This window comes from Vulpes lagopus, chromosome 2 (genome assembly GCF_018345385.1).
Source record: "Vulpes lagopus strain Blue_001 chromosome 2, ASM1834538v1, whole genome shotgun sequence".
Taxonomy (NCBI): Eukaryota; Metazoa; Chordata; class Mammalia; order Carnivora; family Canidae; genus Vulpes; species Vulpes lagopus.
In genome coordinates, this window is record NC_054825.1 from 13725042 (window position 1) to 13744214 (window position 19173).

Sequence of the window (19173 nt, forward strand, 5' to 3'; positions counted from 1 at the left end):
ACTATTAGAGTTTGTTTGTACGTGTGGTGATTGTATGGCTCCCCTCTCTCTCACTGGACTATGCCCCTTTTACCGGTCCATTACAGAAACCTGATCTTCAGTAGCTTAGCTAGTTCACACTAATAGCATCTAACTCAAGGAAGGCAACTCAGTTCTGTTTCAGAGAGTTGGTTGAGGCTATACCATTGAGCTGACTTTTAGTAGTTTTTTCAGTAGGCAAATAAGCCTTCATGTTTGCATATGTTTTTTTTTTTTTTTCCCAGTGTCTGGGGTTTTTCTTTCTCTGCACATCTCCTGCAAGGTGCTATTCATTCTTTAAGATCTGTCTTGAAATTCTAATCCTCAAGGAATCATACCCTAATTCTACCAAAGGGGGTCCATCGTTGCCTCCTTTAACTCATTCACTGCTGTATCAGAATATCAGAACCATCACAGTTCCACCACACTATACAGCAACTGCCGTTTGATATGTATGCTTTCTTTCCTTAACAGATGGGTTTGTTTGAGAGTGAAGGCCAAATTGTATTCATCTCTAGTCTAATAGTGTCTGGTCCATAGTAGGTGCCTAACAACTTCTCAGTGTTGAATGATGTAGATTATACTTAAAAAATCTTTTTTGTATTTAAAGACAATTTTTTAGAATGGTTTAAGTTCACAGCAAAACTGAGAGGAAGTTACAAAGATTTCCCATGTATCCTCTGCCCCAACACATGCATAGCCCTTCCCCACTTCATTGTCAACATCTTTCATCAGAGTGGTATATTTGTTACACCTGATAAATATACATCATAATCACACATAAGTCACATCACATCATAATCACCCAAAGTCCATAGCTCATATTATGGTTCACTCTTTGTGTTGTACATTATATGTGTTTGGTTGAACAAGTGTAAAATGGCATGTATTCATCATTATTCTATCATAAAATATCATTCACTGCCCTAGGTTTTTAAAAAAGATTTATTTATTTATTTATTTATTTATTTATTTATTTGAGAAAGCAAGTGAACAGGGGGAGGAGTAGAGGGAGAGGAACAAGCAGATTCCACGCTGAGCACAGAGCCTGATGCAGGGCTCCATCCCACAACCCTGAGGTCATGACTTGAGCCAAAATCAAGTTGGAAGCTCAGCTGACTGAGCTGCCCAGGTGCCCCACCCTAGGGTTTTTTTAATTGAGATATAATTGACATACACACACACACATATAACACTATATTAGTTTCAGGTATACAACATAATGATTTGATATTTGTATAGGTTACAAAATGATTACCATAAGTCTAGATAACATTTATTACTATAGTTACAGAATATTATAATTTTTTATTTTTGTTATTATTTATTTTTTATTGAAGTATAATTAACAAACAGTATTATACTAGTTCCAGGGATACAATATAACCACTCAATAATTCCCTACATTTCTGTGCTCATTAAGATAAGTGTACTCTTCATCCCCTTTATCTCTTTTGCCCATCCCCTCACCTGCTTCCCCTCGGGCAACCATCAGTTTGTTCTCTGTATTTGAAGGTGGGTTTTTTTGTCTCTTTTTGTTTTGTTTTTTTTTTTTTAATTCCACATGAGTGAAATCATATGGTATTTGTCTTCCTCTGATTGACTAATTTTACTTAGTATTATACCCTTCAGTTTTATCCATGTTATTGCATAAAAAGATTTGATTCATTTTTTATGGCTGAGTAATATTTCACTGTGTGTGTGTAAATATATATAACACATCTTCTGTATTCATTCCTCTATGTATGGATACTTGGAATGCTTCCATATCTTAGCTATTGTATATAATGCAGTAGACACAGGGGTGCATTTATCTTTTTGAAGAATTAGTGTTTTCATTTTCTTTGGGTAAATAGTAGTGAAATTACTGGATCATATGGTAATTTTATTTTTAATTTTTTGAGGACCCTCCATACTGTCTTCTACAATGGCTGCACCAGTTGCATTTCTATCAACAGTGCAGAAGGATTCCTTTTTGCATATCCTTACCAACACTTATTTCTTTTGTTTTTGACTTAAGCCATTTTGATATCTGTAATGTATATCTCATTATGGTTTTAATTTGGATTTCCCTGATAATTAATGATGTGGGGCATCTTTTCATGTGTCAACCATCCATATATCTTCTTTGGAAAAATATCTATTCAGGTTCTCTGCCTATTTTTTTTAAAAGATTTTATTTATTTATTCATGAGAGATAGAGAGAGAGAGACAAAGAGAGAGAGGCAGAGAGAGAGAGGAGGCAGAGACACAGGCAGAGGGAGAAGCATCTCCATACAGGGAGCCCGAGGTGGGACTCGATCTCGGGACTCAAGAATCACGCCCTGGGCCAAAGGCAGGCGCTAAACCGCTAAGCCACTCAGGGATCCCCTCTCTGCCTATTTTTAATGGGATTACTCTTTGGGTGTTGAGTTGTATAAGTTCTTTATATATTTTGGGTATTAGCCCCTTATTGGATATATAATTTGCAAATATCTTCTCCCACTCAATAGGTTGCCTTTTTGTTTCATTGATGATTTCCTTCACTGTACAAAAGCTTTTTCTTTGGGTTTAGTCTCAACAATTTGACTTTGCTTTTGTTTCTCTTGCCTTAGGAAACATATCTAGAAAAATATTTTCAATTATCTTAGGTATATATGTGAAATTCTTGGTTACATGGTAACTCTCTATTTTGCTTTTTTTTTTTTTTAAGATTTTACTTATTTATTCATGAAAGGCACAGCGAGAGAGAGAGAGAGAGAGAGAAAGAGAGAGAGGCAGAGACATAGGCAGAGGGAGAAGCCTTGCAGGGAGCCTGACGTGGGACTCGATCCCGGGACTCCAGGATCAAGCCCTGGGCGGAAAGCAGGCCCTAAACCACTGAGCCACCCAGGGATCCCACATCACTTTTTTGAGGAGCTGCCAAATTGTTTTCCAAAATGACTACACTATTTTAAATTCCCACTGGCAATGTAAGAGGGTTCCCATTTCTCCACATTTTCCCCAACACTTGTTATTATCTGTCTTATTGAATATAGTCATTTTATTGGGTGTGAAATGGCATCTCATTCTGATTTTGATTGGCACTTACTTAGTGACTAATGCTTTTGTGCCCCTTTTCCTGTGCTTATTGGCCATTTTTCTCTTGACTTTTTAAATACGATATTCCTAATTATGACTTTTTGGTATCTATTCTGCTTGGTAATTTGTCAGGCAATTTGTCTTATCTATAATTTGATGTCTGTCATTAATTTTAGAAAATTCTCAGTCATGATTACTTTAAATATTTTTTTATTTCTTTTCTTAATTTCAACTACATGTATATTACACCTTTTGTAATTGTCTTATAATTTTTGGATATAGTGTCCCTTTTTTTTTCTCTCTCTCATTGTTTCCCCTTTGCTTTCTAGTTTGGGAAATTTCTACTGATGGATCTTCAAGCTCATTGATTTTTTTTCCTCTCTCATATCTAGTTTGTTCATTAGCCTATCAAAGTCTCTTTTTATTTATGTTACAGTATTTTTGATTTCCAGCATTTCTTTTTGATTCTTTTTAGTTTCTATCTCTCTGCTACATTGTCCATCTGTTTTTACATATTGTCTACTCTTTTCATTAAATCATTTAGCATACTAATAATAGTTAAAATTTTCAGTCTGAAATATCTAACATTCTGTTATTTGAGTCTGGTTCTGATGCTTACTCTCTTTAAACTGTGCTTTTTGTCCTTTAGTATGCTTTGTTGTTTTTGTTTAAAACTAGACAAGATCCATAGGGTAAAAAGAAGTGAGGTAAATAGGCCTTTACTGTTAAGTATAATGTTTATCTGGTTAGGAGTTAGGCTGTGTTTACTGTTTAGCTGTAGGTGTAGGTGTCCTGTCAGAGGCTAAATATTCCTCTGGTGTCTTTGGTTTTCCTGAAAGACTTCTTCTTAAAGCCTGAGATGTGAAATTCTTTCCATTATAATTACCTGTTTTTATAGAAACCTATAGATGTGGTGGAAAAGGCTAAAGGGAAAGGAAGCATTCCCTAGTCCTATGATTTGATCTTAGTCTTGTAGGGAGCCTGTACCTCTGGGCTGTGATCTTAAAAATTACTTCTCATTTAGCCTCTCTAGAGAAATGGGAAAGCTGTAAGGAACTGGGGTCGGGTATTTCCTTTATTCCACATTGAAGGTTAGAAAGTACTGGTGTTGGGTAGTTTTCCTCCTGTATGTGGGAAATTGGAGAAGGCTACAGTTGGGTATTCCCATTCTCCTGGTTAGTTAGGTTCTGGTAAAAATCTCATTAGGTTAGGCTCTAGTAAAATAGTTTCTCTTGAAGACAGGCCTAAGTAAGGATAATAGAATTCTCTGGGCATATTTCAAAATGGCCACCATTTTGGTTGGAAAAGATACTTGTATAATTTCAATCTTAAATTTGTTAAGACTTGTTTTGTGGTTAACCTATGATCTATCCTGGGGAATGTTCCACGTGCACTTGAGAAGAATGTGTATTCTGCTTCTGTTGGATGGAATATTCCATACATTTTCTCTTAGCCCATTTGGTCTAAAGTGTAGTTCAAGTCCAGTGTTTCCTTATCGATTTTCTGTTTTGTTTCAAGATTTCTTTGGTCCTTTCTAGGTCCTTTGCTTTGCCATATATTTTAGTATTGATTTTTATTTTCTAACAAAAAAACTTGCTGGAATTTTTATTCAAATTACTATAAATCTATAGATTTGACATTTTAGTCATATTAAATTTTCTGATTCCTACGCATGGTATACCCCTTTATTTATTTATGTCTTCAATTTTTCAGGATTTAAAAATATTCCTTCAGTGTATAGGTCTTGAACATTTTTTGCAGGGGTGGTTAAAAGTATTACTCAATTATTTGTATTTTGACTGTTATTATAAATGAAATCACTTTAAACTTTCAAGTCCTAGTTATTAGTTGCTATTACATAGACATATGATTGATTTTATATATTGCTCCATATCTTACGGCTCTGGTAAGTTCATTTATTCACTTTAATAGCTTTTATGACAATTCCTTCAGTTTTTCCGTGTATATAATTATGTCATTTTTAAAAGATTTTATTTATTCATTCATGAGAGTATGTCATTTGTAAATAAAGACAGTTTAACTTATTTTTTTTCCCTAGATTGTATGCATTTTACTTATTTATTTTTTCCTTACTGCACCGGCTAGGATGTCCAGTATGTTGTTTGATAAAAGTGGTGAGAACAGACATGTGATCTTAAGGGGTGAAAGTATTTTGCCTTTCATCATTATGTGTTAGATTCAGATTTCTAGACCCATTCTCAGATTGAGGAAGTTCTCTTCTATTTCTGGCTTGCTGAGATTTCATCATGAATTAGTACTGAATAGTTTTGAATGAGATTTTTTCTGAATCTATTTGAGATGATCAAGCAGGATTTTATTTTTAGTATGTTAATATGGTGAGTGCAGACTGATTTTTAACTTCTTATTTTGAAATAATTGTAGATTTACAGAAAAGCTGTAAAGATAGTATGGAGTATCCTGAGAGTTCCTACATATCTTTCCTATGTAGTCATAGCCTGCTGGGTACACAGCCACAGTATATTTGTCAAAACTAACAGAGCAACACTGACACAATACCCTTAGCAGAACTGCAGACTTTATTTGGATTTTTACCAGCTTTTCTTTTCTTTTTTAACTTAAATTCAGTTTGCCAACATATAGTATAACACCCAGTGCTCATGACTTCACGTGCCCTTCTTAATGCCCATCACCCAGTTACCCCATACCCCCACCCACCTCCCCTTCAGCCACCCTCAGTTTGTTTTCCTGAGTGAAGAGTTTCTCATGGTTTGTCTTCCTCTCTGATTTTTCCCCATTCAGTTTCCCCTCCTTCCCTTATGGTCCCTTGCCAGCTTTTCCACTGATGCTTTTTTTTTTTTCTGTACCAGGATCCAATCCAGGATACTGCATTACTTTATGGCTTAATCTTCTCTAATCTGTGACAGTTTGTCTTTCCATGGTTTCCATGATCTCAATAGCTGTAGAGTGCTGGGCAGGTATTTTGTATATATGTATGTATGAGTGAATGAATGAAGGAAGGAATCAATAAAGTGTCCCTTAATTTGTGTTTGTCTCATGTTCTCTCAATACTGGAATTATGGGTTTCATGAAAAATACCACAGATGTGAAGTACCTTTCTCATTGCATCCTATCACTGGACATAAGATATCAGCATGATTTATCACTGTTTATGTTAACTTTGATCACTCTTGATTTCTTGGTTAAAGTGCTGTCTACTCGATTTTTCCTCTGTAGTTACTATTTTTTTCTTTTCCATTCTCTTTCCTTTAGATGAAACTCACTAAATACAGCACACACTCAAGGGGAATTAAATTCCACCTCCTGGGGGAGAGGGGATATTTACATATATTACACCAAATTCCAAAAGGAAGTCTTTTTTCCTCATTCCCCATTAATGTAGTTAATCATTTAATTATTGCAGTATACACTCATGGGTATTTATTTAATCCTTGAGTTAGAATCCCATGCTATTATTATTTGTCTTGTTGCTCAAATTGTTTCAGCTGTATCCACTTTCCGGTTGACTCCTGAGTCCTTTTGACACACTCCCTCTCTTCTTTCCCTCTCCTGACATTCTACAAGATGCCTGAGGCTCCTCTTGCATTCTTTCTGCTTCAGCCTTAGAATCAGCAATTTCCCCAAGGCACTCCAATTCCTTTCCTTAGAGAATGGTATTTAGAAACGAAAATCTGAATGTTGGCTCTCATTGATGGCTGGGATGTTATAATTTCTAGGCCTTCTCAGTGGACAAAGCTAGGAAATAAATTATGTAGATTAACCCACCTATAGATATAAACATATCTATATGTATATGCCTAATTATCTGTGCATATGTTAAAATAGACATGAATTTATAATGCTATCTCTCTATTCCAGCATCAACAGGTTCACTCTATCCTTCCTTCCTTGCCTATTGGTATAGTAAATTCTAATATAATGCTTGTTTTTCTAACATGAATTTGAGTGCAATAGATATATTTAGGAATAATTTGAACATGACGTACATTTCACGTTTTCTTTTGCATGACTTTATCCCTGGGTAACACTAGATGAACAGAGAAAACTGTACCCAGCTGAATCAAGCCATGTTGGAGTACATAAAACACACACATACATAAACCTCAAATATCCACAGCTTTTTAAACTCATTGCATGTTTCATCCCACAAGGTTATGTTTTGCTATTCTTTCGCATTTGTGATTCATTCATTCACTCATTCATTCATTTCAAAAACATATCTAAGTGTTCCATTCAATGAAGGGAAAAGGAAAGCTTTAAGTATCGAGGAGAAGCCAGAAATAATGAAGTATTTTGAAAGAAACAAGAGAACATGTGATGTCTCTTAAGCAGTGGGCATAAAAGAATCCACATTGAGGATTATCTGAGACAGTGCTGTTAAAAGAAACTTCTCTGATGGAACAACTCTAAGTGTTGTGAAGTCAGTAAGCACTAAGCCTAAAAAGTTAAAATAAATGGAAAGATAGTTGGGTGTGTGAATTGAAGACCAAACAGAAAAATTCCGGATCATCTATTCTCATAATCAGAGTTAGAAAGCACTATTTACAAAGATCTTGTGTAAATTACCAAATCCTGCAAAAGTGGTTCCTTTTAGTGCTGGTAGTGGCTGCTTTCATGCTTTTAAACATCACTACAATTTTCAAAGCCAACAGGTGTCTACAAAGAATCCAGCTGAGAGAGACAAGTACCAGTGAGAAAGTAGCAAAAAAATTTCTAACAGTGATAGAAGTTAATTGAAGAAGAATGCTATGTATTGGATCAAAAATTCTAATTATGACAAAACATGTATCTATTATAAATGCTTTCCTTGAAAGACCTACTTCTCAGTGTCAGAAAATATGCCCAGTGGGCATTAAGGAGGGCACTTTTTGTGAAAAGCACTGGGTGTTGTATGTGAGTGATAAGTCACTAAATTCTATACCTGAAACTAGTATTACACTGTACACTAACAAATTGGAATTTAAATAAAAACTTGGAAAAAAAAAGAAAAAAAACATGCCTAGGATTTACGATTGGGAAAGTACTGTGATGTTCAGGGCCACCAACCTAATTAAGGACAGTGAGCCATACCCAACCATATATGGTTTTAAACTTGTCTGTTTAAACAGATTTTTTTTAAAAAGATTTATTCATCTATTTTAGAGGAAGAGAATGAAAGGGAGGGACAGAGGGAAAGGGTGAGACAATCCCAAGCAGACTCCCCACTCAGCATGGAGACTGAAATGAGGTTTGCTCTCATGAGCCTGAGACTATGACCTAAGCTGAAATCAAGAGTTGGACGTTCAACCAACTGAGCCACCCAGGTTCCACTAAACTTGTCTGTTTAAAGGGGATGTCAGATAACCATTCTTTTCTCATTCACAATAACTCATAAACTGCAGCCCTTATGATGTCCTATCAATTTTAGTATCCTGTAGTTCCTAATCATTTAACATGTGTAAAACTATGCTTCCATTTTTGTTGGGGTTCCTACCTTTTTTTTTTTTTTTTTTTTTTTTACAATATTCCACTGAAAGTTTTTGAATGCTGTGACCAATCTCATTTTCCCCATAAGATGTACAGTTTTTATTGTGCAATTTTGTGCAGGGTGATTATTTTTTAGAACACATATGTTATGTTGTAGCAGGATTGACTATAAATTCTTTCTCTGACAGTGAGAAACCTTCCTCCTGTTATCTACAATTTATTTACTTATTTACTCAATCTGAGTATATATGTTGAGTAGTTTCAGAATTGCTAACCTATTTGTCAACTAGGGTAGTGTTTGTGTACAGTTCATTTTGTTTTTAGCCATGCAGTCCAAAGTACTAAGGTCAGCTCCTTTTCCCTCTATCCCCTTTAGTGAGATAATGTCACACATTAGTAATATAGTTAGATTATTTAGCTCTTATACTTTGGATTTGATCCATTTTGAGTTCATTTTTATATGTTGTAAAATACGGGTCTAATATCATTCCTTTGCATGTGGATATCCAGTTTCCCAAACACCACTTGTTGAAAAGACTGTCCTTTTCTCATTAAGTTGTTGAAATCAATTGACCATATGTATGAGAATTTATTTGGGGCTCTCTTTTCTATCCCATTGGTTGATATGTTTGTCATTATTCCAGTTCTATACTGTTTTATTTACTGTAGCTTTGTAGTAAATCTTAAGTGGGAAGGTTCCAATTTTATTTTTATTTTTCAAGATTGTTTTAGCTATCTGCGGCTCCTTGGTATTCACGTATGTATGAATTTGAGGATCAGCTCATCTATTGCTACAACAAAAGATGCTGGAATTGCATTGAATCTGTAGTTTGCTTTGGGAATTATTGATAACTTAACAATGTTAAGTCTTCCCATCCATGAAGATGAGATATCTTTCTATTACTTAGGTCTTCTTTATTTTCTTTTAGCAATGTTTGTAGTTTTAGGGATATAAATTTTTAACTGTTTGGTTAGTTATTACTAAGTATTTAATTTTTGAAGAAGCTATTATAAGTGGAATTGTTTTCTTAATTTTTCTTTCAGGTTGTTCAATTCTGGCATACAGAACCATAACAGACTCTTGCACATTAATATTGTACTTTGTAAGTTTGTTGAATTCACTTATGAATTCTATTAGCTTTACTATGGGTGTTTTTTTTTGTTGTTGTTGTTATTATCGTTCTATTAATATGATGTATTGCATTGATTTTTTCTTATATTGAGCCACTTGGTAATGTTGTATAATCCCTGCAGTGTACTGTTGGCTTAGGTTTGTTAGAATTTTGTTGTGGGCTTTTGTATCTGTATTCATAAGGGTTATTCGTATATAATTTTCTTTTCTTGTGATGTCTTTATCTAGCTTTGATAGCAAGTAATACTCATCCCACAGAATGAGTTAGGCAGAATTCTCTCTTTTTCTATTTTTTCTTTCTTTTTTTTTTTTTCCTTTTCTATTTCTTGAAAGAGTTTGAGAAGGATTGGTGTTAACTGTTCTTTAAATGGTAGAATTCACCAGTGAAAGCATCTGGTCCTAAAATTTTCTTTGTTGTAAGGTTTTTAATTACTGATTCAATCTCTTTACTTGCTATGAGTCTGTTGAATTTTCCATTTCTTCTTGAGTCAGTTTAGGTAATTTGTGTGTTTCTAGGAATTTGTCCATTTCATCTATTTTATTTAATTTGTTGTGTACAATTATTCATATTATTTTCTTGTAATCCTTTTTATTTTTGTATGATTGGTAGCAATGTCTCCATTTTCATTTTTGATTTATTTGCATTGGCTCTCTTTTTTTCTTACTCTAGCTAAAGGTTTGTCAATTTTGTTGATATTTTCAAAGAAATAACCTTATTTTATTGCTTCTCCTATTGTTTTTCTCTTGTCTATTATTTTATCTCTAGTCTTCATTATTTCCTTCCTTCTGCTAACTTTGCGTTTATTTTGCTTTTTCTATTTTCTCATGGTGCAGTGTTAACCATTTATAGCTATAAACTGCCTATGAACACTGTTTTCACTGGATCTCATAAGTTTTGGTATGCTGTATATTTGTTTTTAATTTTCTCTAGGTATTTTCTGATTTGCCTTATGATTTTTTCTTTGAAATTTTGATTATTAAAGAGGGTGTTGTTTAATACCTATGTGAATTTTCCTGATTTCCTTCAGTTATTGATTTTACTATCATTTCATTGTGGTCGAAGAAGATATTTTGTATGGTTTTTATGATTTCAATCTTTTTTTTTTTAAAGATTTATTTATTTATGATAGACACAGATAGAGAGAGAGAGGCAGAGACACAGGCAGAGGGAGAAGCAGGCTCCATGCCGGGAGCCCGATACGGGACTCGATCCTGAGACTCCAGGATCGTGCCCTGGGTTTGGCAGGCGCCAAACCGCTGAGCCACCCAGGGATCCCCTGATTTCAATCTTTTTAAATTTATTGAGACTAAATTATTGGGTTAGCATAATATCTATCCTGGAAAATGTTCCATGTGTACTTGAGAAGAATGTGAATTGTGCTTTTGTTGGCTGGAGTGTTCTATATATGTTATATACCACTGGTTTGTAGTGTTGTTTAAGCCCTCTCTATCCTTATCAATATTCTATCTTGATTTTACATTCACTATTGAAAATGATATTGTAGTCTCCAACTATTATAGTTGAACTATTTCTCTAAGTAGTTCTGTAATTTCTCTTAATTCTGTAAATGTTTGCTTCATATATTTTGAGAATCTGTTGTTTGCTGTATATATGCTTACAATTATTACATATTTTTGATGAACTGACCCCTTGTGAGTATAAAATGTGCTTTTTGTCTCCTGTAACAGTTTTTCACTTAAAGTCTGTTTTATCTGATATTAGTATAACCACCTCAGCTCTCTTTTGATTACTATTTGCATGGAATATATTTTTTCCACCATTTTACTTTCTTTTCTTTTCTTTTTTTTATTAAGATTATTTATTTATTTATTTATTCATGATAGACATACACAGAGAGGCAGAGACACAGGCAGAGGGAGAAGCAGGCCCCATGCAGGGAGCCTGACACAGGACCTGACCCCAGGTCTCCAGGATCATGCCCTGGGCCGAAGGCAGGCGCCAAACCCCTGAGCCACCCAGGCTGCCCTACCATTTTACTTTCAACCTAAGTATTGTCTTTGGATCAAAAGTGAGTCTCTTGTAGACAGCATAGAGTTGTGTTTTTGTTTGTTTGTTTGTTGCATTCTACCAATCTCTGTCTTTTGATTAGAAAGTTTAATACATTTACATTTAAAGTAATTAACAGATAAGAAATGACTTACTTCTGTCATTTTGCTGCTTGTTATTTATATGCCTTAAAACTTTTGGCCCCCTTTCCTATATTACTACCTTATTTTGTGTTAAGGGTTTGTGTGTGTGTGTGTGTGTGTGTGTGTGTGTGTGTAGTTGACCATTTTGATTTCATGTATATCCTATTGATATTTTCTTTGTAGTTACTATGGGGATTACATTTCACATCCTAAATTTATAACATTCTACTGTGAATTAATGCAATTTTAACTTCAACAACTTTCAAAAACTCTGCTCCAATATAGGTTGCCCCTGTTATTGTTGTCAGAAATTGCATCTTTATACAATGTGTGTCTGATAACACAGATTTATAAGTACTGTTAATGCAAGTCTTTTAAATAATGGAGGAAATAAAAAGTGAAGTTACAACCAAGAATACAATAATACTGACTTTTATATTTGCTCATGTATCTACCTTTACCAGAGATGTTTATTTCTTCATTTATGAGTTACTGTCTAATGCCTTTTCATTCAAAACTGAAGGACTCCCTTTAGCATTCTTTTAGATCAGGTCTACTGGTAATGACTTATTTTAACTTTTGTTAATTTTGTTAATTTCTTCCTCATTTTTTGCTGGATATAGAATTCTTGATTGACAGTTTTATTAAAATTGGCATTTTAAATATGCCATCCCACTACCTTGTGTTTCACTGTTTATTTCCTTTTTTCTTCTTTTTAGATTTTATTTATTTGAGAGAGATAGAGCAAGCACATGAGTAGGAGGAGCAAAGGGAGAAGGAGAGAGAATCTCAAGCAGACTCCCTGCTAAGCATGGAGCCTGATGTGAGGCTCTATCTCATCACCTTAAGATTATGACCTGAGCCCAAACCAAGAATTGAATGTTCAACTGACTGTACCACCTAGGTGCTCTGGGTTTCTACAATTTCTGATAAGAACTTTGTTGTTAATCATATTGAGGATTCCTGTAGAGAATTAATCATTGAACTTGAACCTATAAATTCATCTTTCAGCAAATTTGGGATCTTTGTAGCCGCATTTTGTCACTTAAAAACATTTTTTCAGGGGTGCCTGGGTGGCTAAGTTGCTTAAGCATCTGCCTTTGGCCTAGGTTGTGATCTTGGGATCCAGGGATCCAGCCCTCACGTTGGGCTTCCTCAGCAGGGGTGGGGTGGTGATGGTGGTGGTGGTGTCTGCTTCTCCCTCTCCCTTTGCCCCTCCCCACCACTATGATATCTCCCTCTCAAATAAATATATAACATCTTTTTACAAAAACCCCAAGATCACATTTTTTCATATAGCATTCTTTCATCTCCCTGTGGGCCATGAATTTCATGTGTGCTCACCTGCCTGATGTTGTATTCCAGATCTGTGTTGCTTGTTTAATTTATTCTGTTTTTTTAAAGATTTTATTTATTTATTCATGAGAGACACACAGAGAGAGGCAGAGACACAGGCAGAGGGAGAAGTAAACTCTCTATGGGGAGCCTGATGTGGGACTTGATCACGCCCTGAGCCAAAGGCATACACTCAACCACTGAGACACCCAAGTGCCCCTGTTCTATGTGTTTTACTTTGGATTGTTACTATTGTTCTATCTCAAGATCATTGATCTGTATTATCTAATTTGCAGTAAATCCTCCCTGATGATATGTGTAGGATTTTTTATTTTTTTTATTTTAAAGATTTTATTTATTTATTCATGAGAGACAGAGAGAGAGAGAGAGAGAGGCAGAGACACAGGCAGAGGGAGAAGGAGGCTCCATGCTGGGAAACCCACATGGGACTCCATCTGGGGTCTCCAAGATCACACCCTGGGCTGAAAGCAGTGCTAAATGGCTGAGCCACCCAGGCTGCCCGATTTTTTATTTCTTATATTTATCTTTTATAGTTCTGTTAGAGTATTTTTATAACTCCTGGATTCCTCTTCATCTTGTTTATGTTTCCTTTTATATCTTTGATATATCTTTTTTTTTAAATTTTTATTTATTTATGATAGTCACACAGAGAGAGAGAGAGAGGCAGAGACACAGGCAGAGGGAGAAGCGGGCTCCATGCACCGGGAGCCCGATGTGGGACTCGATCCCGGGTCTCCAGGATCGCGCCCTGGGCCAAAGGCAGGCGCCAAACCGCTGCGCCACCCAGGGATCCCCTATCTTTGATATATCTTAAACATATTTATAAGACTTATAATTTTGCCTATTAGGTCCTTGTCTGCTAATTTCATCATCTCTGTCATGATACTGTTTCTGTTCACTGGATTCTCATCATGGATCATATTTTTCTGCTTCTTTGCTTACTCTAATTTTTAGATGCTGGATATTGTGAATTTTACATTGTTGAGTGTTGAATATTGTTGTAATTCTTTAATGATTACAACATTAAATAATAAGGAGTCTGTCATTACTCTCGTTGTTTTCTTGAATGTAGTAGGTACTTATCTTTGGCTGCTTTAAGACCTGAGTGTCATGTTTACTTTTTAACAGTTTGACTATGACATGCCTTGGCATAGCCCTTATATTCCTGCTGTACTATTTATAAAGAGACAAAATTAGTAACACCTCAAATATCTATGAATCTGAGAATGGTTAATTGTTCATTTGACGTAATGGAATGGGATTGAATAAATATGTAGATTATGTTGGTACAAGATAAAGTGTATATGAAATAATGTTTAGTAAAACTTGGAACAAACTATTATATATAGTGAGATTTGAAAGATGAAAAATACTTGTATAAGAAACTTTAGTAGAGTTATGTGTGTATTGATGTAAAACATTTTTTCCTCTGAAAATCTGTTTTTATAACAGCTTTTGAGATGTAATTCACATATAAAATTCTCCCAAAGTATATAAAGTGTATAGTCCTAGTGGTTTTTAATTTATTCATGGAATTGTGCAAATATCACAATTAATTTTGGAAAAATATCACTCCAACAAAAACTCCATACCTCTTAAGCAACCACTTCCCATTTCCCCCACTGCTGTCCAGTCCTCAACAATCACTGTTCAACTTTCTCTATGGCTTTTGCCTCTTCTGGACATTCTATATAAATGGAATCATATAATATCTGGTATTTTCTTACTGGCTTTTTTCACTTAGCATAGTGTTTTCAAAGTTTACCCATGTTGTAGCATGTACACTTTATTTCTTTTTATTGTTAAATAATAGTGCTATCAATTTTATATCATAATAATAAATAGCTTTACATATAAAGACTTTGAAGATAATTCCCTAAAATGGAGTTAGATCAAAGAAAATCAACCTTTTTTTCATGTTCTATTTTGATCTTATTTATCTGTATACTTCAAAAGATTACATAAATCATGTAAATTTATTATTTCCTGAAAATGCAAATAAGCATTAAAGAGAAAATCCTTTTGACCACTGCTCTCATTCTACTCCTCACTGCTTGGGCCTGTTTCTACTCCTAGTGGTGGCCATTATCCTGAGTTTGGTAAATATTCTTCCAATTCATCTTTTAAAAGTCTGTCCTCTCCATATCTCTCTCTCTCTCTCTCTCTATATATATATATATATATACACATTTTTTAAAGACTTTTAATTATATGTTATATAGAGGTTAATAATTCCATTGTGATGCTTGCAACAAAAATCCCTATGTGCATTATTAAGCAGAACAAAAACTAATTATATCACTTCTATCCTTTCCATCAATATTCATATCATATAAATAAACCATAGCGTAATGGGAGATCTGAATCCCAATAATTGACTCTAATAGCCATCCTAATAATTCATTCCATGCCCTGAAGATAATACCATATTGTATTTCAGAAGGCTATTTTAATTTCAGGGAAGGTAAACAGGATTGATTTCAAGGGGCTTCAGATTAAGCCAGGGACCAAAGCACTCAATTTGATTATAGATTTGATAATTAATTAACTCATTCTTAACCTCCAAAAGGGATACCTAATTACTGTATAATTGGAGTAGATGATTAAATCAGCCATTAAAATAATGGAACTTTGTGAACTAACTCAAATATTTAATAGGCACTGTCCTGATATTTGGTTGAGTATGAGAAAATATTTCTGATCAGGTAGTTTTGGAAGAGGTCTTTGGACACTGCCCAGCAATCAGGGTGACTGATCAGGTTTAACAGGTTTCCTGGCTGCCTTACAAAAACCAGGTGGCCATTTCTTGCCCAATGTCTTGATTTTTTTCTGGAAAGAAATGATTTCTTTTGGGGCGCCTGGGGGGTTCAGTTGGCTAAGCATCTGCCTTCAGCTCAGGTCATGATCCCAGGGTCCTGGGATGGAGCCCCACATTGTTGTCTGTTGTCATCTGGCTCCTTCCTTGCCGTCCACTGCTTCTCCCTTTGCCCCTCTCCCCTGCTTGTTCTCTCTCTCTCAAACAAATAACATCCTTAAAAAAAAGAAATGATTTCTCTATATACAAAATACCTGGCAACAGCACATATCATTCATACTTTGTCATAGCTGAATCTGAATTGTCTCATGTTTCCTGGCACTTTATCTTTGAAGATTAAGATATAACCTCAGGTAATCTCAGGGCAAAGGCCTTTCGGTTAATCTCTTGCTGATTTTCCTGACAGTTGATCTGCAAGTCCTAAACTATTTCATGAAAAACTAGGGAAAGGATTGGATAATAAGACACCATACCAAAATTATTTTTGAATTTTCAAAATTCCAAATCACTCTAATTTAAAAATACTGTGCTGCCTTTTTGGGTCATTCTGCCACTAAATCACCCATCCTAAAAATATTATGTCACCTTTTTTTTTTTTTTTTTTGGAGAAATCAGAGCTATGATTTTTTTCCCCAAAGTTTTAGTTAGAATTTAGTAGGTGCACCAGACAGATACTGGTTGCAGCAACTACCTTTATTCCAGTCCCCTCCCCCACTGTCAGAGAGACCCCCCTTCAGTAAATGGAGTTGGACATTTGCAAGTGAGTATTGAGCAGAAGCGCTGTGCTGGTGTAGTAACCACAGTAGGGGCTTGTTAGTGAGAAAAACCAAGCTATGCAGTGGGTCTAATTCAGTTTGGATTTATTTTGGATGCTTACTGATCAGTGTAAAAGAACTATGCCCGTTTTAGTTTAAATTTAGCATTCACAACCCCTTTTTTCCTGACCTGTGATCTGAATCTTGAAAAAAAGAACACCCATTGTGTGTCAAATTGTAGATTTGGTGCTTTGTATCTTCCTGGAGAGTAAGTATGGTATTATTTCCCGTTCTTTAGATGGGAGTTGGAAGAGGTCAGGAGACTTGACCAAAGACTAACCAGCAACTGGGGCCTGGGGAGAGCCGTTCTGATGTGTGCCGGGCCTGCCACACCTCTCGTGGTCAGGGTCTAACCCGGAGCCGGGTTTAAACCGTGCAGAGCGCAGTGAAGTGGGACAGATGCTGGGCTTCACTGGGCCAGCTCTGCTGCCGGCGGCTGCCTCTCCAAGGTCAAGGTCCTGCCCCCGCAGAGCGGTCCACGTGCCGCAGGGTGCGCCCCCCTTCCCACCACCTCCCGAGCCGCGCCGCTGCAGGAGGCCGCCGGGCCCGGGCGCCGCCGCTGACGGCCGCGCCCTCCTCTGCTCCGCAGGCGTTAGCGCCCCGGGCTGGCCCGTTCGGTCCCCGCCAGCTTTCCAAGGCGCAAACCGCGTCCCCTGAGCTGGCCCCCTGCGGGCAGCTGATTTCCCACGGGGTGAGAACTGGGTTAAACTGGTGTTTACTGCCCACCACGTCCCGCCCTCCCTTGGCGGCCCGCGAGGTCGGCCCACGGCAGCGCCCCAAGCGCGGTCGCCAGGGACGCCGCAGCCCCCAGGCCGGCTGCTCCCCCTCCCCCCGATCGCGCGTGTCCAGGGGTGGGGCGCACCCGCGCGGCTCCCAGCTCCCCCCCCCGCCGCCCCGGGCATCCTCGCGGGGAGGGCTTGGCGCCGCAGCCGCCCCACCTCCCGCCCGGGGCTGCGGGCCCCGCCCGCCCCGCCCCCCGCGCCCGCAGGTGCAGCCGCCGCGGCCGCCGAGTAGGTGCGTGGGGATGATCTCACTCGCGCGCTCGGCGCCAGGAGGAGGAGGAGGAGCGGGAGCGGACCCGACTTCCGGGTAGTGCCGCCGCCGCACGCCACCGGCGGCTTTTGCTTTTCCTCCCCCTCCCCCTCCCCCCGCTGCACCCCTCGCCTCTCCCTCCTTGCCTTTATTCCCGGCCCCACCTGCCAACATGAACAGCTCGGACGAGGAGAAGCAGCTGCAGCTCATCACCAGCCTGAAGGAGCAAGGTAGGCGGGCGCGCGGCCGCCAGGTGCGGGCGGGGACGGCTCCCGGGCGCGGGGCCGGGGCTGCGGCGGGCGCGCTGGGAGGTGTCCGGGGCCCGGCGCTGCAGCGCCCTCCGCGCCCGCGCGCCTGGCGGAGCCGGGGCCGGGGTCAGGCAGGGGGCGGGGGCTGTGGGGGCAGCTGGCGCGGGCTGCTTGAGCGGGGGTGGGGCAAGGGGCCCGGACTGGGGGCGGCCGGGCCCGGGCCCCCCTCGGCCGCCCCCGCCGGGCCCCACCCCTGCACACGGGCGCGGGGAGGCCTGCGCGCTGCCTCGCACCAGCCTTCCCGGCTTTCGCTCGGCGTCGGTCTGGTTCCTCTTTCCTTCCCCAGCCACGCTGCCAGGCCGTGATGTGCTTTACCACCTACCATTTTTAGCAGTTTCTTAGTCAGTAGCCAACACCCTGCCTGTGCCGGGCTTCCTGGATTCGGGTCCGGCCCTGGCCTGCGGGGGAGCCGCCCGCGTGCCCTCGCGTCTCTACCCCCGCCAGGTCACCGCGGGGCACCTGCTCCCGCATCCCTCGCCTACATCTCCTCCTGCGCTTCTCAACAAAGCCCCGTTGGCGAGCACATGTGACTTCGACACTCTTCACTTTTCAAAATGCCCGTCCTTACCCAGGCCCACGGTGGCCCGAGAATATGGGTTAAGGGAGAGGGAGAGGAACTGCGTAGATTTAGGAAATAAAAATGCGTAGGAACGTGCACTTTTGCCGAATCACTACTTGCTGACGCGGCCACATCGTGGAGGAGGTCCTGCTCTGTGGCCAATCCTGCTGTTTTCTGGCTCTTTTGCTTCTGTTGGCTCAACTTATCGACTCTTGTGAACCTGGAAGAAACTCTGCCCCTCCAGGGGCCTTGCGGTTATCATGCCTTCCTTACCCGACTAAGGACATGGGCTAAGCCATACGATTTTATCAGGTCCTGTCCAGTGTATGACCTGTTGCTCCTTGAAACCACAATCATACCATTTGCACGAGGTATGTAGACCTCTCTGGAGTTGACACTCTTGGAAACAAATCTCAGCACGATTGTTTGCCAACCCTGTTATCTTGGGGAAATTGTTACCT

General features: G+C 38.6%; 1 protein-coding gene across 3 annotated transcripts in view; it reads left to right on the plus strand.

Annotated features, from left to right (window-relative positions):
- Positions 1-17875: 17875 nt before the first annotated feature.
- Positions 17876-19173, plus strand: part of SHTN1 (shootin 1) — a 97043-nt gene continuing 95745 nt past the window's right edge. For 2 of the 3 annotated variants that reach the window (XM_041743464.1, XM_041743466.1), the window contains exon 1: positions 17876-18075. In XM_041743464.1, coding sequence (XP_041599398.1) covers positions 18018-18075 — 58 coding nt within the window. In that variant the 5' untranslated portion in view covers positions 17876-18017. The remainder of the gene's footprint in view (positions 18076-19173) is intronic. The other variant, XM_041743465.1, reaches the window with a different exon arrangement.